Below are 19,506 nucleotides of genomic sequence, written 5' to 3'. Positions count from 1 at the left end.
TTGGACTGCTTGGCAAAATTCAAACCTGCAGGATTAGGAGGGCAAAGACTCTGCATGCACATAATTGACTAAGGGACATAAAACACAATGTTATGGTCTGTATTTTGTTTTCAGACTGAAAAGAAAGGTTTCCTCATGGGTCAGTGTTAAGACCACTACTCTTTTAGACGTAAATTAATAAAGTTGACTATGCAGAGGAAAATTTCAATATTTGCAGCTCACATGGAGTTCGGAAGTAATGGCACAGTGGACAATAACCGATTCGGGGCAATGTTGTAGATGACAATTGATGTAATTTATTAGGGAAAAATAAAGCAATATAAGCTAAATGGTACAGTTTAAAAGAAACAAATCTCAGGAGCGCATGCATACAAGTATGTTAAGTGCAGGACAAGCTGAGAAGATAGTTTAAATACTTGGGAAGTCTGTTTGGTTTTAAAAATTGTGACATAGGATATGAAAGCCAAAGGGTAAAATATAATTTTTTGTCCCAAATCTCTGGCTGAAGTACGCTACTCAATTCTCAGCACTAAATGTTAGGATTGATGTCAATTGAGAAAGTCAGAGGGCATTTATTAGATTGGTTCCATTACATTGAGAAATGAAGAGGAGGGATTATTCCCTTGGAACAGGGAAGGTTAGCCAAGTTTTGATCGAAAAGTTCAAAAGCATTAGGTGACAGGTGGGTCATTAACCAAAGATTGCAGATTTAAGGTAATTAACAAGAATCCGAAGAGATTAATTTTATTATTTGAATGCAGTACTTGAAAGGTGGCGAAAGAAAACTCGCTGTTAATTTGAAAGTGAAATAGAGAAGTACTTGATGGGTAAAAATTTCCAGGGCTATGGAGTGCACAGGAATGGGACTAGCACATACAACTGTTTTGTAGGGGAAATTCTTTGTTTTTATGCCTGTGTGTTTTATTAAAAATTTAGTATTTCAATATGAATAAAAGTTATAACTGAAACTAGGTGTCATTTACGGGCATGAGTGTGAGACTTTGACTACTGTGTTCTTGGTCTTCAATGAATTGTTTTTCTTAGGTTCCCAGAGTACCAGTACAAGCACTTGCCATGGTAGTTCCACCCCAGGAGCCTGACCAGTCTCCAGCCAATGTTGGAGCTACGCTTTCTGTCATTAATAAAGGTGAGATTCTTTTATTTGTTTTTTATTGATTAAAGGAGGAAGTTGATGTGCAGTGGATTAAGTATATAGTTTCCTGCCAACTTCTGTCTCTTAGACAACCTGACCCTCAAAGAAACCACACTGAAGGAACATGTAGGAAGTAAAAATGATACCTGTAACAAGTCTATTTACTTTTGTAATTTAAGCACATGGTTTCAGGAGGCAAGTTTAGTTTTCAGTTTCAATTTTCTTTGCATGATTTGTTTAAAACCCCTATGTGTAACTAACAGTTCAGATATTATTTGTGTCCCTTGAAAATAAAATTACTTACTTGTGATAATAGCTTCCTGGATTTTTAACTGATCATCAATTTCATATCTAATTCCAAAAGGTAGAATATAGGGGCAAAAGTTTTAATGGTAGTGGAGTTTAATGTGAGGAATGTCAGCTTGTTTTGCTTTTGTGTTGAGGGGATAGGAAATTGACTATTTTGAGAATAACATGCCCTTAATAGTTAAGTAGTAGTTATAATTTGAGTTCAAAGTGAAATAAAAAATACTCAAGCTTAACGTTGCTTATGTCACTGTAATGAGGCTCTTTGGGTCATTACATAATGTTCTTGGGAAGTCCATGGAATAATCAAAGTATTGGTTTATGAGAAATATTTAGTGTAGTTTACTTCCTATGCAATTAGTATTCCAAAACTGAGTGCACCTATATTGTATTAATAGATTGTCAGAAGAATTCTGACCTAGAACCTTGTTCAGTTTCCATGATGAAGCAGGAAACGATGGGAGTACGTCCCTATGTCTTTTTAAGTTTATTCAAGATTCCTAATGAAGGTACTTAAGAGACTCACTAAACTTCATCCAATTAGGAGATATCTTAAGGCAGCATGGTGGCTCAGTGGTTAGCACTGCTGCCTCAAAGCTCCAGGGACCCCTATTCACTTCCAGCTTTGAGCGGTTCTTTGTGGCGTTCGCACATTCTCCTGGTGTCTGCGTGGGTTTCCTCTGGATGCTCTAGTTTCCTCCCATAGTCCAACGATGTGCAGGTCAGGTGGATTAGCCATGCTAAATTGCCCATAGTATCCAGAAATGTGTATATTAGGGTTACAGGAATAGAGAAAGGGGGATGAGTTTGGGTGGGATGCTCTTTGGAGCGGTGGTGTGGACTTATTGGGCCGAATGGCCTGTTTCTATAGAAATTCTATGATTCTACTGTCCATCACATGCAGTCTCGCTGTCAATGTCATTTAAATTAATGGGATACCTGAGGGTGTTGCAGGCACTTGTGAAAGCTTTTTAAGAAGTTGATCTCCCATGACAATGACATCTGTTTTCTCCTCCTTGTTCTTCTTCCTCCTTCCCCTCCCCCCACCCCCAGAAAAAATGCTGCTTATGTCAAACCATGGCTTAACCAGAAGACAATTTCATTAGATGTCATAGAGCAGTGTTAGGACTTTTGAGGTGACTGTCCTATTTACTTTTTGACCTGCATACAGAGCACGAGATACCATCTTCGTCTGGATTGTGTTGAGTATTGGATTTTGTTTTGGCCTCAAACTCCTGTTGTTAGTAAGGAAAAATGGATTCTATGAGGTGTGAACAGGAAGTTTTCCTTCATGTGTTTAGGTCCTGAGATTACTAAAACCTTTCCTCTAATCTACTTGAGAGATCTAGAAATGATGTTTGGGGTTGATTTGTGAAACAAAGGACACATAGTTGTAAGGAAGGAGGCTATGGCTACTTTCAGCATTTTGGGGGGGGGGGGGGGGGGGCAGATAGGGTCTCTGACTGAGGCCTAGATTGAGCAACTGATGAAAGTCTGATTTATCATATTCAGTTTAGATGTCTACAGTATCAAAATGCTATGTATATTGCTGCTGTCCTATATAGTTCCTTCAACATGCTGAAACCCAGTGGCTGCAGCTGAGGTGGAAACTGAAACCTCCCCATTATCAATAACTTGATCCGTGTGTTGAAGAAAATTTTAATTGCCTCATCATCTTGGTTTGGCATTCATTTTTATATGATCACCTGTGAAGCGCTTTGGAACATTTCATCACATTTGAAGATGTACATTTTTAAGGTCCTGTTGAGGATAGTTGATAGTGTTGCACTAAAGTAGAGTATAAGACTTCACTTGCGTCTAAGATTTATACCCAGTATGGTTTATATTACAGAGAAACGAGCAGTTTTCACTGAAGCTCCACACCTCAGTCTGAGGCATGGTGGTTTTTTCACAATCTGAAAAGCAGCAGTAGCACATATCAGTTTTACTGTTCTTCATGCTGCTTCTGATATTGGCAGTTGTGTAGGCTGTCCTCAAATCTGTGCCTGTCAGCTAGTGATTAAGACAATCCTCCTTTGGAAGGCTTTATGGAATATAAGTAAGATCTTTGTCTCCAATATGATCAGGGAAAAATGGAAAAGAATCAACCTTCCAAGACTCAGTTTTATGCCAAAACCTGTGTCTTGATTTCTGAGACACCTCGAAGTGGGCAGGAAATGGAGGGAAGAATTGTGGGAAGGCAGGCATTCTGTATGATGTAACACATTGCAAATGTTGCCCTAATTTTAGTGTTTCTCACATGACATCGGAGAGAAACATAATGTTCTGGAATATAACTAGAACGGTCACATGGCACTAGCAGAGTATACAGCTGAACTTTAGTGGTTAGGTTAGACAAAAGGAGGAGAGGGTCTCTTGGCTTATCCTAAACTTCTCCCACAGGACTGTTAGATAATTGTGGTTATTCCTTGCAGGGATGTGATCAGCTATGTTACCTGTGTAGATTTCATAAGAGTAAGATTTAGAGCCATAATCCTGGTGATGAGTGTGTCTGTCAAGGTATCCAGTGATTAAAAAGGACATTTTTTGTGGTTAACTCAGTCTTAATAAAATTGTATGATAAGCTGTCAAATGCAGCGATGTAGCATTCCTCAATAGGTTTTAGTGTATGAAACCAGGTGAAGATGTGCTTAGTTTTTTCAAGTAAAAGAGAATGTTATTTTATAAAATAGTAAGTGGATATTAGTATTTAGAGACATCTTAATGATAGCTACTGCTGAATTGACATGCCTTACTATCTAGGACTACTCTTTACATTCTGCAGTGACCTTCTCCTATCCTCATTTGTATTTGAAGATATTTACCAACCAGGAGTTCCTGAGATGTGAGGGCTTGAAGACACTTGAGCAATTTCATTGGTGATCTGAACAGTGATCTCAGATCATTTGGTGGAACTGTTCTAGATACCTCCATACTATATTTAAACACTTTCTTCTGTAATTGAGGATGCTTAGTGTGTAAAGCACTTCCACAAGTGCATCAGCTGGAATTGTAAGCCGATGTATGGTCTGAGAGATATACTGTTGCAGTGCCCGTTGACCTTAGTAATTGGCCTTTTCTTGGAATGCAAAATACATTGCTGCATACGCATTTTCAAATAATTTGAGCAGTGATCATTAAGGGCCCACTGTAGTGCACAGCTCAATTTAGCCTAGCTTTTTTCTTTTATTATTGGTACATAATTTGTTTACAAATGTTCCCGGAGACTACATTAACCGAAATTCCTTTTTCAAATTGGTGGTTTTAACATCTGTTGGAAGGATGAGCCATACAGCTGCAAAACACCTAATTTTGATTTAGACTCATTAATGATGTGAGTACAGTTAACTGCTGTGCTTATTTAAAAAGTATATTTAATAGTAATTTAAATATTTTGTTAGGATCTTCTATGGGAATGTGAAAATTGCTCCCCCTGATCTAACCACAATGGATACGCTTTAACTACAAACCAGTCGTATCAATTACAGTTTAAGACTTGGGTCCCTAAAACTCTTGGGCTACCTTCCTCTTGTAATACTCACATTAAGTGGTCCCATTTCCTCAGGTGTAGCAATACCAAACAAAACCATTTGGTGATCCAGTTGAAAACAAACACACGAGTTGAGATAGGGTTTGTCTCCTTCATGTGATCTGTGATTTGAAACTGATGGAGCTATCTATCTAATACAGTTCTTCACAAGTAACTGTTCACATTGCAGTTTTGACTGTTCAAATCATGAGCAATGATTAACAAATTTTCCCTTTGTTAATGAAGAATTTCCTGTTTTTTAAAAAAATAAACCAAACTGTTTCCTGTTTGATAAATTAAGTGACAGAGGTTTAAATTTTAGCTATAAAATACATGAAATTTACTATAATAAATTCAGCATTATATGTTTAGCAACCTAATATACTGATCACTCATTTGGCATTGTAACACCACTAATTTAGTTACAAAGAAGTTTAATTGTGTTTGAATTTGATGTATAATAAGCTGGTGATTGGATTAGATGAGGTATTTAAATTTTAAACATTTTCAGTAAAAGATGACCAAAGAAAACTGCTCATTTCTTGTTTTAAATTAATTGTTAACCATCTCGCTCGCATTTAATGTTAAATTTTCATATAATAGTGTTGACATAATGAGTTAGTTGGCCACTTACTTTTTAATGTCATTTTGTGTTTATAAGACTTTTTTTTTTACATCTTGTACTATTACTTCCTTTACAGTAAACATTGTATGATTGACACTCCAAGCAATGTTTTAGCTTTCAAACCAATTAATTAACACTTCTCAAATATTATTTCTATAGCCATGTCCCGTTCTTTAACTGCATTTATGTAAAACTAGTTAATACTGGGGGAAAATGTTGATTGGGAATTTGTATTGGTACAGCTGTTAGTGAAAATATTAAGTCATTACAGTGGACAGCTTATGGATCGTTTAATATGTTGAGTATTGTAGTTACAAAAAATTGTTTCAAAAATCCAATTTTCATTGTAAAATGTAGAATTCCTGGAACATTAACATAGTTTAAATGTGGAAACCAGCTTTGCTACATGATTGAAATCTGCTCATCTTGAAGTTTTGATTCATTCTGTGTCAAATTTGAGGGGTGTCGTCTGCATGAAACTGTGCCAATCTTTTTGTGTGAATATTGCATAAAAATGTCATCTCATTTTTATGTAATGTAGTGGCAAATGATGCATTATTGTTTGCACACTCAAACAAAAGATCTGTCAAATGCTTTTACATGACCTTTGTGTCTGTCTTAAAAGTTTACACTGATGTTTTTATCAGCCGGAACATTTCCATGTTTGATTAAAAATAAAAAGTTAGAAATTTGTTCACTTTGGGTCAGGCCATCCGATGATGGCATTAAGTCTTAAACCCGTATAAACAGACAGTTAGTGTCTTTGACTCTAAGCAAATATTTTAAAACAGCTTTTGTTTTTCAGGCAACTGAGTTTTGTCAGTTCTCTTTTTTTTGTATTAACAAAAAATGAAACTTAATAGAATAATTCCTAATTGGGTTTAAAAGTTTGAGGGTTCCTTTCTGCTTGAACATCCTAGTTCAATAAGTTAATGGATTGTTTTAAATTTCTAACATGCCTACATTTGTATTAATTTTAAATTTAATGCAAGCAGAAAACTGAAGCTTCAATAATTTTTTTTTCTCAGTTGCCTTCTGTACTATTTGGCTTTTTTGAGATTGCTGTCATGTAAGGTATACCTGCATAGTACTAGTGGACTCATTTGCCAGGCTTATTTCACTTTTTAAAAAAAAAATTATACAGTATATGCATGGATACTTTCCAGAGATAAAAGCTGAATATATTTTTAGCCTTCATTATTGACTAAAGTTTCTCATCTGAAAATTGTTTCTACCATATTTAATCAATTTTGTGCTTTTTATGGAAGAGGATGATACTTTTTGGATGGTAGTTTCATGGGTTCAGGTTTACTGTGCTGTTTTTTTTCCCAAGTAACAATTTTTGTGAGCATAAAAGACATCTTGCATTTCAGTTGTACCTTAGTGTAGTTAAATTTCCCAAGCTGCTTCACAGGAGCATTGTGAAACAAAAATTTGACAGCCACATAAGAAAATATTAGGACAGTTGATCTAAAGCTTTAAAGCAATGTTTTAACAAATGCCTTAAAGATTGGAGAGGCAGAGATGGGGAAGGAATTTGAGCTGAGAGTGAAGAGATCTGAAGGAATGGTTGCCAATAGTGGAGTAACTAAAATCAAGACAATCCAAGAGGCTGGAATTAGAAGATTGTTGGCCTGAATAGGTTGCTGAGAAAAAAATTAGTGAGGCCATGGAAGAATCTTGGGTTGGAAACTAATGTAGGCACAAAATCAGATGTGAGTTAGGATAAAGATGAAGGTAGGAATATCAATGTGCTCTTTTCCCTTGTGATCAAAGATGAGCTTCATCCTATCCAAGTCTAATGTTTACTTGATAACCAGGGTCACTGATGAGGACAGCTACTACATCTGCATTTCCCCCCCCCACTCCACCCCACCCCCTTCCCCAGCCCAAGTCCTGAGATAGTGGATAATGTTCCTGCTCCTCCAGCTAAGATCACCCACTTTTTTTTTTTACAAAAAACAATAGAGGTTATGCTTGACACACTACTTTGTTTGATATTAGCAGAGAGATGATTGCATGAAACTATGGAACATCCCAAAGGAAATTTACTTGTCTTGAAATAGTATAATGTGATTTAATTCAGTGACACAAATATTTACATATTTGTACATCACTATCTTCTCTTTCCATGTGGCATCAACATATGGAGAATTGATAATATCCAAAATATATTTGATTTCTATTGTAGAAGTCTTTTAAAGAAATCTAGAAAAGCAAGAATATTTTTTCCAGATCATTATATAATATAAATCTTATTTTGATGGATAATTTTAATTTATCCAGTGGCTAATTTGATTTACCAACTCATAGATCAAAATTAAATGGAAATTGGGAAATTTCAAGTTTGTCATTGGCACAGGTTTCTTCAGGTAACAACTTTTAGTTGCATTGGTTATCTCGTATTGGACAGAAATGGTCCCAAGTGTGAATATTGTAAATGTGCTTCAGAAAATTTGATTTCCTACTAATGCCATTTTTGGCAGCTTTTTACTTTTTCCTATGAGCCAAGATTAGTTTGATTCTGTTAACTGTTATTACTGGAAATTCTAAGTTTATATAGGTGTAGCATTCAAACATCAGAATGAATAATCATTTAAAATGATATTAATAATACTACATTTTTTTAAAAAGTCTTAATATTGCAGTCATCTTATTATTTTTGCATTTTCCCACTAAAAATATTTTCTAGAAATATCATGATGGGAGACTGTTTTGTGTAATGTTTTTCCTTTTCCTCTTGCACTGAGACAAAAATCATGGCAAATAATTTCAGATACCTTGCAAAACTGATATCTGGAATGCAAATACTTTAGATTGAACAAAGCAAATATAGAATAGTTTATGTTCAGTGCTAGACTGAATAAAAGCCTCAAAGTGGTGAAAAGTTTACACTGGTTTCACATGGGTAAGTAATTTTTGCATGGCATTTTTTTCAAACATTTTTCGTGTGCTTAGGTACATCCAAGCAGAAGTCCAGTCCCCTGCAGGTAGCGGAACAGGATGTCCAGCCCTTCCACGAATACCAGCCTTTAGAATGCATTGTGGAAGAGACGGAAGGCAAGCTGACAGAGCTGGGACAAAGAATTAACGCAATTGAGAAGGCACAATTGAAGTCACTAGAGTTGATTCAGGGAGACACTTTAACCAAAGACAAGATAGAAGAACTTAAAAAAAGCAGAGAAGAGCAAGTCCAGAAGAAGAAAAAGATTTTGAAAGAGCTGCAAAAAGTTGAAAGGGAATTGCAGCTGAAAACTCAGCAGCAGTTTACCAAAGAGTACTTGGAAGCCAAGGGTCAACAGCAGACACTTCAGCTCCAGCAACAACAGCAGCAATGTCCACATGGAGGACTGTTCCCTCAGGTGGGGACTGGTGACTGTCTGCCGGAGGAAGACTTTTCAAAGTTGCCTCAGGTGGACACCATCTTGCACAGAGATGGCCAGCAGCAGCCACCTGCAACCCAAATGGGGTTTGTTCCTATCCAACCTTTAGCAACTCCAGTGTCTCCAAACTTTACTAGTTCTGTTTATCCTATCACTAATGTACCTGATCTACAGCGAGTAATTGTGAACCAGCCTTTGTTAGGACAGGCACAACTTGCTGGACTTGGACAGGGACTCTTAGCTCAAGCACCTGATGGATTAATGGTTGCAACTCCAGCGCAGACGCTAACTGACACTCTTGATGACATCATGGCAGGTGGGTTCAGAATTGGTCAACTTTACCTTTTACCTTTGCTCATACCTACTAGCTTTTAGGTACAAATGGACTTTTTGTTAGATCCATTGATACACAACTATAGTTTAACAGCACACTAATGCTTTAATGAAACTACTGTAATAGTAAGGCTGCACAAACCAACTAACTAATACCTTTCAAATTAGTTCTTGATATTTGAACTATATATGCTGAAAGTGCAGAGGAAATAATCATCTGAAAGAGAAAGTAAGATTCATGTTTTGAGTGATTCTTGTTCACAATTGAATAGCCCTAATGAAGGTTAATCTTCTCCAGTTGGCTTATTTTTCTGTCAGATGCTTGTTTACATGGCTGTGCATTTTTAGCAGATTTTTTAACTTCAGATTTCCAGTTTTCATAAGCTTCATGTAATATTTCCTTGTAATTTTATTAATGCTTCATCTCTTTAAATGAAAAATAAAATGGGCTTGCAGATAAGGGATAAACACATTTGAAATTAAGTTCAAACATTATACATTAGCTTTAAGACATAATCAGAACTTTTATTGCTCAAAGTTGGCCTGTTTTGTCAATCAGATGTGTTGATGCATGGGTCAGAATCTCAATTTTGATATTTGTTCTGCCCTTAATCTTTTTTGCAAATGATTAATAACTCGTCTGTCAAATGTTATTGACCTTTGTCATACAGTAGTTTAAATCACATCAAGCTAAAACAAATAACTTGGATAGTTTTATCTTGGTTTTATCACTGCAAGGACAGTACCACTTTGATGTGAAAAATCAGAAGTCCAGATCCACCTATAGTTAAGCACCACTTCCAAATGATTATTTTATACCTATGGCTTTGCTCCACTTGCAATCTGATTGCCACAGTACAAAAAATACCAATAATAGATAATAAAAGTAATAACTTCCAAACAATTTCAGCCTACCAGTCTTGTTTACATTTACATGAAGTAGCTGTTACAAATAGTTGTCCTTTCCTTTACTAAAAGTGAACAGTGAAGTTCTTTTACATTGTGTGGACACTGCCATTAGACAGCAGTTTAGCATAATTGCAGTGCTTCCAGTAAGAGTTCAAAATCAAAAATGATAGACATTAAGAAACTAGTACTGACCTTCCTATTTCACATTCCAGCTGTGCTTCAAAGGTTTTTGTAACATGTTGCCATTCTCCAATCAAAATACTTTATCCTTTAGAATATGAACCAAAGTGATTTAAACTCAACTTCACAAGTATCTCTGTGTATGATAGAAAACGGTTTACTTTTCTAAAATGGGCATCACTTTAAATGTTTAATCTTGAATCAGCCTCATCTTAGACTTTTCTTGGGAATTTAAATTTGTCATCTGATAGAATATCTTTTTTGAAAATGATAATACAGCTATTTTGTTGACTGTGGTGAATACTTGCAGTATTTAAGGTGTTGAATTTATTTATTGGAGATGTCAAAGGCTAGCGTATGGTCTTAGTGATGGTTTGTATTTATCATGATAAATCTTATTTATGAAATTTTGCACCAACAAGAGGATTGAAATAAAACAAGTTAAAGGTGATATTAATTACAAGTATAGATCCCATCTTTCAAGTATTTTGTTAATTTGAAGTGGTTAAACAAATGTAAAGGAAATGGGTAGTCACAGTGGTGCACTTTATTTTGCAATTTCAAAATTGTGGTTCTCTGCTTGATTTTATTTGATATTTAGAGAACTATTTAAATTAGCCTGAGGTGTAAAATTTGACTTGCAATTTCAAATATGATCAATTGACATTTTTGAAAAACTAGTATAGTTTTCATAACTGATTTGTTTTTCATATTCCGTTGGATTTTCGCTTCTTAGAGTGTATAATTGAGATTTGATCTTATTGAATTTCTTAGCTGTTAACTAGATGTTGGTAGATGTTTGCATTTTAAAAGTACGCTGTTGCTGCAGTGGTTTACTGCAATAGTGGCATCTAGTGGTGGTGTTATGAGACCTTAGTATTATATTGGAAATCTGCTGCAAGTAAAATCCCTTTCATAATTAAATCTTAAAACAACCTGACACCTTGAGAGCAACACTTTGACTTTGGCTTTTTTCTGTTGTAATTTTAAGTAATTTGTTTTGTGTGCTAAATACATTGTGAATCCATTAATTTGGACTTTGAAGTTGTCACTTAGTGGGTTATCAGTTTTTAAATATTCAAATTTTTTGACTTAAAACTGAATTATGCTGTATACAAATCTTGGAATGAATAGCAGTTGAATTTTAACAATTAACTTCTTGCCCCTGTAGGTGGAGGGATTCTCACTTGAAAGTATTTGTTCTCTTGATTACCTCATATAGCTAACAGAGTTGAAACCAGCAATGAAAAGTTGCCTTAAGGACTCTGCCTTGTGTTAAGGTAGAATGCTGTACAAATGTGTTTTTCTTTTTAATTGTTCTGATTACTTAGCTGAATTTATCTCCTCATAGAAATCAGCAGTTTGCATTGAAAAGTTTCTGCCAGGCCTCTCTCCATTCTCGAATAGTTCTGTTCCTTAGCCTTGACATTGGAAGAGCACTCAGTACTTGGCCAGTGTGATACTTCCAGTGCTACTCATTCTCACATTTTGAAATGAGATTGCTAATTTAGGTATAGTTTTATGTTGTGCTTCATGCTGACTCAGTTTGAGCAGAATCGAGTCAGGTTAATTTCACTCAGGGTTATTAATGTGAACTGTCAAAAGAGCTTTTCCACCTATCAGTCTTCAGCTGGTCCCATTCTAAAGGTTTAAAGTTAAGATTTTAATAACTCTGCTGTTCTTGTATTTGCCTATATCATTACTATTCAAGGAGTAAAACTGGGGCCCAATTGTGCAAATATTATAAGAACCTGGTGCTATGCTGAACTATTACTTATGGTTTTCAAATCTTTGTGATGCATTTTAACACCCCTTTTTTTTGTCTGTCTGAATCTTTCAAATTGCACGTTCTTCTAAAATGAACTGTTGTTTTTGCAGCAGTGTTTTGCCTGGAAACTGAAATTAAATTTGCCAGTATTCTGCCACTTGGTTCCTGTTGTGTGTTTTGCTAGAAAATGAATGTTTGAGTATTATCTGAGAACACGATGTCCAGGTGTGATTATCCCTATGTCATTTGTGTAATCTGTTTGGTCTTGTGTGTGAAGAATGGTCACTTGACTGAAAATTCATAATATTTAAAGTAAATGAACTGGTAGATGACATCCAAAATGGGAAGGACAAGGGTCTGATGCAAAAGAACAAAAATAAAACTTAACTGTTTTAATATGCAGCATTTGAGTGGCGACCCTTTTAGATCAACAGCCTTTTTGTTGTGCAAGGTGGTAACTTTGCAACAATATAAATGCATCTTGGGTCATATACTCTCCTAAATCAGAAAAGGTAATATCCATCCTCCAAAAGAAATGATCTTAAATAATTTTAGTGCACTCTGACAGAAATAGAATGCTACTGAAATGATGTTTGAAATGGACCAGGCAAACAGACTCTAAATCAGTTTCTAACCCTGCAGTTCCAGAAGGCCTAGGGCCTGTGGGTCCCAACTTGAACACCATCCTCCTGTCACCTAGCTGGAGTATTAAGTTTTTTTGTTCAGTTGCTATTTTTTTCTGTCCTGGTCAATACAAAGGAGCTTAGATTATCCAAAGGGCACAGGCAGGGAGTATTTTGTCTGGTTAATCGAATGCCGGATAACCTAGTTTAACCAAGCATCGGAACCTTGCAATCTTAACAGATAATTGGATATTCAGATAATGTAAAACCGGATAATTGAGGTTCCTTTGCATTTATCTCCAATGACGCCAAAACAATCTGTAGTTGTTGTTTGTAGGAGAATTTGTGTAAATTGGCTGTTGTGTAGCATTTTCTAACAGTAACTAAGCTTCAAAAAGTGTGCTTTCAACATTTATATCTAATGTTTACGATCTTTCATGGAAAGCTAAGAAGGTAATGTAGTTCTTTTAACTTGCAAATGAGCTTTCTTTTTAACTTTTAAGCTTCACGTGTCTAATCTTTTATTAATGAGATTCTTGCTATCAGACTTTTTGGGAAAAAAATGATTTAAGATTTTTTCAGTTTGTAGTAATATGCACTTTACACATAAATCTGCTATCAGCAGCAACTGTTAAAACAAATATTTTCACATACTACTTCTGCTGAGAACACGACAGAAGAACATGTACATATGTGAGATTTGAAGCATTTAATTCTGAAAAGCACTGCAAAATGTTTTTGGAGCCTTTATTGTAACAGTACTTTGTCCTGGGTTTGTGAATGCCCAGCTCAATCATTTCCAATTGCACCATCTTTTTTTAATAAATAAATCTTGGTTTTTTGACCACTTTTGTGACCACTTGTTAATCACCTAGTGTGAAGATGTTTGCACCAGGCCAGCAGGGCCAGCATTGAAATTTTCATTTACTTCATTTACAAGATTTTTTTTGGCCAAGGAAGCTTAGTTTAGGAAGCCATTTCTTATAGTATTTTCCCCTCCACCGTCATTGATTGGAATCAACCTCGACACATTACACATTCTCCAAGGGTTATGCATTACTCGCCTTGTATGACAATGAGCACATGTGTAGGATAAATGGGAGAATTATACGATTTCAGCTTGAATTTCTGGAGATTTGAATTCACCTGATACAGCAGCATTATCCCACTGTCAATCTGCATTATTAGTGTTGGCATTACTTGAACAAGTGTTGAATTAACAATCATCTCTACATCTCTTTCAACTCCTTGACCACCTCTAATAGTATATTCTGCCCCATCTTCACTTCAGTTATACGTTACCTTGCACTTGTCTCTATTGAGCTTCTCTGGTCTCGATTCTCTGTGGCGTTGAATTCTTTCTAACATCTCCATTGCTTGGTGTCATCTGCATGTTTAACTACTGTTGTAATTAGTCACCAGTACAGGAAACGTGAGGGATCCTGCTACCAGCTGTGGTGTACTGTATTTCCCTACTCAATCTTGTGATCTAGCTCCCTTTTATAACTGCACTTCAGCTCGCTCATAGCTTGTAATCTATTCAGTGGCTTAATTTGTACAAGTGTCTCTTACGTAGTCCTTTATTGGAGACCTCTTGAAGTCCAGGAACTTTGTTATATGTTTTTTCATTTCACCTTCCTCATAGCTGGCTGGGCAAGTTTGTATCCTAAAAAAAACCTCTTGCTTTATGCTAAATTTGCTGAGGTTAGCAACTGTGAATAATTTGCATAATGAGGCATGAATCAACCAAAATACTAATTCTTAGCTCTTGGTACCTTTGTTGTGGAAATGCACACTTGACCATGTAGAATTAGATAAGTTGGGACTCACCTGTAAAGCTCTGCATGATCAACTAGTCTTGATGGAGCATGTTATTCTGGATAAGATGACAAAAAGACTTGGCAATGTCCTGTTGAAGCTAAGGACTTCAAAATGTGGAACACTTTTGGGAGGAGAGCCTTGATGGGCATTTTCTACATGTTAATACACTAATTCAAACACAGCAGCCAATTTACAGATTAAAAAAACTCTCCTACCATAAATAAAAGTGAAATGGCAGTTGCTTTTAGTTTAAAGGCAATTTTGCAAGCAAGTAATGCTGTTTCCTATGTGGACAGGAAGTTGGGTAAGTTTAGCATCTAATTTAAAAGGTTGCATTTCCAATTCCTGTAGCTCTTTAGTGTCTGGGTGACTTGGTACCTAGATTATCTGCTTAAATCCTGGAGTATATAAACCCATTACCTTGCATCAAGTGTATTATTAACTGAGCTGAATTGGAACTACCCATATATGATTTTGTGTGACTGCCTTAAAAATTAAGGGGAGAAAATTAGGGAAATAAAAGGAAAAAATCAAGTTCATTCCCATAATTTAAATGCTTCTCCCCTCCCAAAAAAAAACAAGTCCAGGCTTATTGTTTCTGGAAACATATTTTCCTGGGGCAATATTGCTCCAAGTTGCTGAAATCTTGATGCCTTAAGTGACCATTCTTCTTGTCTGGTGATGAATATTGGCATGATGTTTGACCACAGGCAGCAACAAAATCCTGAATCCACTATCTATAATGTATATTTTATTGCCAGATAATGATCAAAAATAGGAATGATAGAGTTGTTTTAGCTTTACTTGAAGTTAAGCTGTTTATTATCTATTGCCCTGCCCCAATATGTTGTAGCATTAAGGTATAGTTGTAGTGCTTCCAGCAAGTATGTATCTGAACTTTGTAAAGACTACAGTGAAAATTAGTGCCATTTTGGTCTTTATACTCCACGAAATTGTTCGTCAGTCTACTGAATCATTGGGATCCCATTTTTTCAATTTGTAAATTGTACAGCTAAATGTTGTTGAATGATTTGTGGGAGGTCTGTTTCTATACAAATAATGACTGAGTCACAATAGTTTTGCACTTAACCTTTGCATAATTGTAGAAATGGTTTCAAGGGTTTTGCATTGGCTTACCACATGACCTTCAGGAATAATGCATGACACCAGGATAGCAACTGGAAATGTCAGCAATTGTTTCTCATTGGGTTACTCCTGGCCAAATACTTTAGTTGGACTATTTCCACCTACATAGGTGGGGGAATTGAGATAAACTATTTCATCCAAACAATATTTCCACCTGAGAAAAAAACCTTTGCATGGAAGAACTTCCTTGGGAAATTTTTCATTGCTGTAATTATAAAAGCAAATATATTGTTGCAAAATAGTGTAAATAAAACTAAACTGGAAACCTACAATATATAAAGCTCACCATCCTGTAGATCACCCTCCATGAGCAAAGTTTGATTAACAGGCTGAATTAAGCACTCTCTGAGCACCTTTTTGTCCTTCCACTCATCCAGATTTGTGAGCATGTTTTTTTCTAAGATCGAGTTTATTCAATCATGAAGTGAAAGAGTCCTTTACTCTGATGTCATCGGAATTTGAAATGCAAACTGAAGTGAAATTGAAGTAGAATTACATAGCAAACCTGGACTCTGTCACAACCTTAAATATTCAACACCCTTCCCTTATGTGGAGTAGAGACTCCCATTCTATCAGATTTTATCTAGTTTTCATTCTATTTCCTCGAACATTTGGAGTTGGCCACTAATTGCTCTTACTCAGTCAAGAAGAAATTAAGTTCATTTGAAGGAGATAGGAGTTTCATGGAACCAATTTACTGAAAATTCTTGTAGAGCCTTGTTAAAACTATGTTTAACTAACAGTGACTTAGCTACATATCGGCATTTGACAGGGATGGATAATTAGATAAATTGCCTAATATGAATTTGTTTGGGATTACTCCACATTAAACCACCAAAAATCACTTAAATTGCTTCTAGTACCTGATTAAAATTTCTATGAAATATTCAAGACCCTTTAGCCTTCCAATCTTTGAAGTAGTTAATTTTTTGTTTTAATTTAATTTTGCTTATCCAGACTAATTGAAACCTCATTAAAGCAAAGAAAGAATCTGGAACTGAACAATTCTACAACTTAAATCTTCACTCGTAGAATATCATTCTGTTTTGTATGTTCTGTTTATATGGTCAACATTTTTATTTTCATAATTTGAATCTTGAAACAGTTTTTCATTTGATAAACTCAGTGGGGTTTTTTGAGGGCCAAAGCTAACAGGTTGGCATCTTTGAAACGACTTGGACTGCAGTTCAAAATTATTAACTACTTAAGTGAGCATTTTTCAATTTTCTTTGCCAAATATTTCACTTTCTTATTTAGGCATGACATAATATATCTGTAAAATATTGGCATAATAATGGAACAGCTTTGAGGTACTGTTGGCGATGTTAAATTTGTCTTTATTACATCTTAAACAAAATGATATTTGAGTTTTATTTAATTTATTTTCATCTAGGTTACATTTCCAGAATATTGCAAATGGTACTGTTACATAATCTCCCTTTGTAAAATATGCTTGATCTATATGGAGGCTTGTACCAACCGAACAAACTCGAGTTCTTTCTCATTTTGAGGAAATGACAACTGATTTTGTTTTGCAGCAGTGAGTAGTAGAATGCCTTCTGGACCGAATGCTTCTTCCCACACTACAACACCCCCTACTCCTCAGCCTCGGACTCAAACTCCCAGTCCAGTTGTTTCTCCTTCATCAATGCTGCCTCTCTATCCTTCAGTTGAAATTGACGCACAGGTAAATATTCTAAAAGCGTGTAATTGAGCAGGAAATGGGTTGTCAAATAACAAATTACGGAACATTTTAATAAATTTATACAGTTCAAGATAAACGGTTGAAGCTTGTGATATAACAATTTAAATGATTTGTCTTCATGTTTCGTGATTTGTGGCTAATTAGCCTGGTGGCATTGGGGAAGTACTGTAGACTGTTCAGGGTTTGATATCAAACACTTGGACTCTGCCTATTCATGTTATATGCTGTGTGAATTTCTTGTAGGGCAATATTGCTTGACAAGACTTTTTTTTGTTCGGGGAAGTAACTCGTACAGTGGGTAAGGGGAAGCAGTGCGTATAGTGTATAGGTTTATAGTCTATAGGTTTATAGTGTATAGGTTTACAATTCAGTAAGCTGTCATAGTAAAGTTTGTGCACAGAGCTAGAGCTAAGAAGTTAGAATGAATAGTAGAGTAGTTAACCAGCATGAGTGAGTGTCTTTTTTTGGATTAGGAATCAGTAATTCATAACACAGCAGGGATCAGTGCTTGAGTCTTAGCTACTTAAAATCTATATCTTAGTGATTTAGATGAGGGGACTGGAGGGCTCTTGTGGTGCAATGATAGTATCCCCTACAATTGAGCCAGGAGGTTTGGATTGAAGTCCTGCCTACTCGAGAGATGTAATAATATATCTATACAGGTTGTTTAAAGGTATCCCGATGGGGGACTGAACATAATGCATCCAAATTTTCTCATAGTAATATTACAAAGGCAGACTTTTTTGAAATAATGAAACTTGGTAATGAATGTTGGCTTTCAAAGGGGTCTGGGTGTCCTTATGGGGCGGCACGGTGGCACAGTGGTTAGCACTGCTGCCTCGCAGCGCCAGAGACCCGGGTTCAATTCCCGCCTCAGGCGACTGACTGTGTGGAGTTTGCACGTTCTCCCAGTGTCTGCATGGGTTTCCTCCGGGTGCTCCGGTTTCCTCCCACAGTCCAAAGATGTGCAGGTCAGGTGAATTGGCCATGCTAAATTTCCCGTAGTGTTCGATAAGGGGTACATGTAGGGGTATGGGTGGGTTGCGCTTCGGCGGGGCAGTGTGGACTTGTTGGGCCGAAGGGCCTGTTTCCACACTGTAAGTAATCTAATCTAATCTAATCTAAAAATATATGAATCACAAGCTAATGCATGCCATGCAAATAGCAAGGCATTTTAGACAAATGAGCAAACAAACGAGGAACAAGAGTAGGAGAAAGTGAGGACTGTAGATGCTGGAGTACCAGAGTTGAAAAATGTGGTGCTGGAAAAACACAGCAGGCCAGGCAGCATCCGAGGAGCAGGAGAATCGACGTTTCGGGCATGAGCCCTTCTTCACGAATGAGAAGTCCACTTTGAGCCTGCTCCACTATTTAATAACATCATGGCTGATCTGATTTTAACATGTACATTGCTGCATATCTTTGATAATCTTTCATCCCCTCGATAATCAAGAGTCTAATCTAACCTCTCCCTTAAAATTGTTTAAAGATTCTGCATTTGCTTTCTTTTGAGGATTGGAATTTCAAAGGTATTCAACAGTGAGATTTTAATTTAAAAACTCCCTCTTTATGACCACTTATTCTGGATTCTTTCACAAGAGGAAGTATCCTTTCGACATCCACCCATCAAATCCCCTCAATCTCTTGCATGATTTTGAATATCACACCTCTAACTTCATAATTTCCAGTGTATATAGGTCGTCTTTTCTCAGAAGGCAGTCAACTTATTCGTCTAGTAAACTTCGAGTGCTTCCAAGGGATTAAATCCTTTCCTGAGTATAGTGATCAGTACTGTACTCCAGATGCTGTCACACTTGTATCGAACTAAACCATCGCGTCCCTACTCTTGCAGTCAATTCCCCTCTCCATAAACCATAATATTCTATTCGCTTTCCTGATTACTTGTTATACTTACATCCTAACTTTGTGATTCATGGAGAAAGTGAGGACTGCAGATGCTGGAGATCAGAGCTTAAAAATGTGTTGCTGGAAAAGCGCAGCAGGTCAGGCAGCATCAAAGGAACA

At 36.2% G+C, this 19,506-nt stretch overlaps 1 protein-coding gene across 18 annotated transcripts in view; it reads left to right on the top strand.

The window, feature by feature from the left end:
- The window catches only part of ankhd1 (ankyrin repeat and KH domain containing 1), a 159,478-nt gene that overhangs the window by 97,755 nt on the left and 42,217 nt on the right, over window positions 1-19,506 (top strand). For 11 of the 18 annotated variants that reach the window (XM_043703618.2, XM_043703616.2, XM_043703628.2 and 8 more), the window contains 3 exons: window positions 1,045-1,147; window positions 8,572-9,312; window positions 17,315-17,463. In XM_043703618.2, coding sequence (XP_043559553.2) covers window positions 1,045-1,147; window positions 8,572-9,312; window positions 17,315-17,463 — 993 coding nt within the window. The remainder of the gene's footprint in view (window positions 1-1,044; window positions 1,148-8,571; window positions 9,313-17,314; window positions 17,464-19,506) is intronic. The other 7 variants (XM_043703617.2, XM_043703634.2, XM_043703626.2 and 4 more) reach the window with 3 other exon arrangements.

This window comes from Chiloscyllium plagiosum, unplaced genomic scaffold (genome assembly GCF_037043375.1).
Source record: "Chiloscyllium plagiosum isolate Xiang-an unplaced genomic scaffold, Cpla_swu_hap1 HiC_scaffold_16, whole genome shotgun sequence".
NCBI classification, from domain to species: domain Eukaryota; kingdom Metazoa; phylum Chordata; class Chondrichthyes; order Orectolobiformes; family Hemiscylliidae; genus Chiloscyllium; species Chiloscyllium plagiosum.
This window is presented reverse-complemented; position numbering and strand designations above follow the sequence as displayed.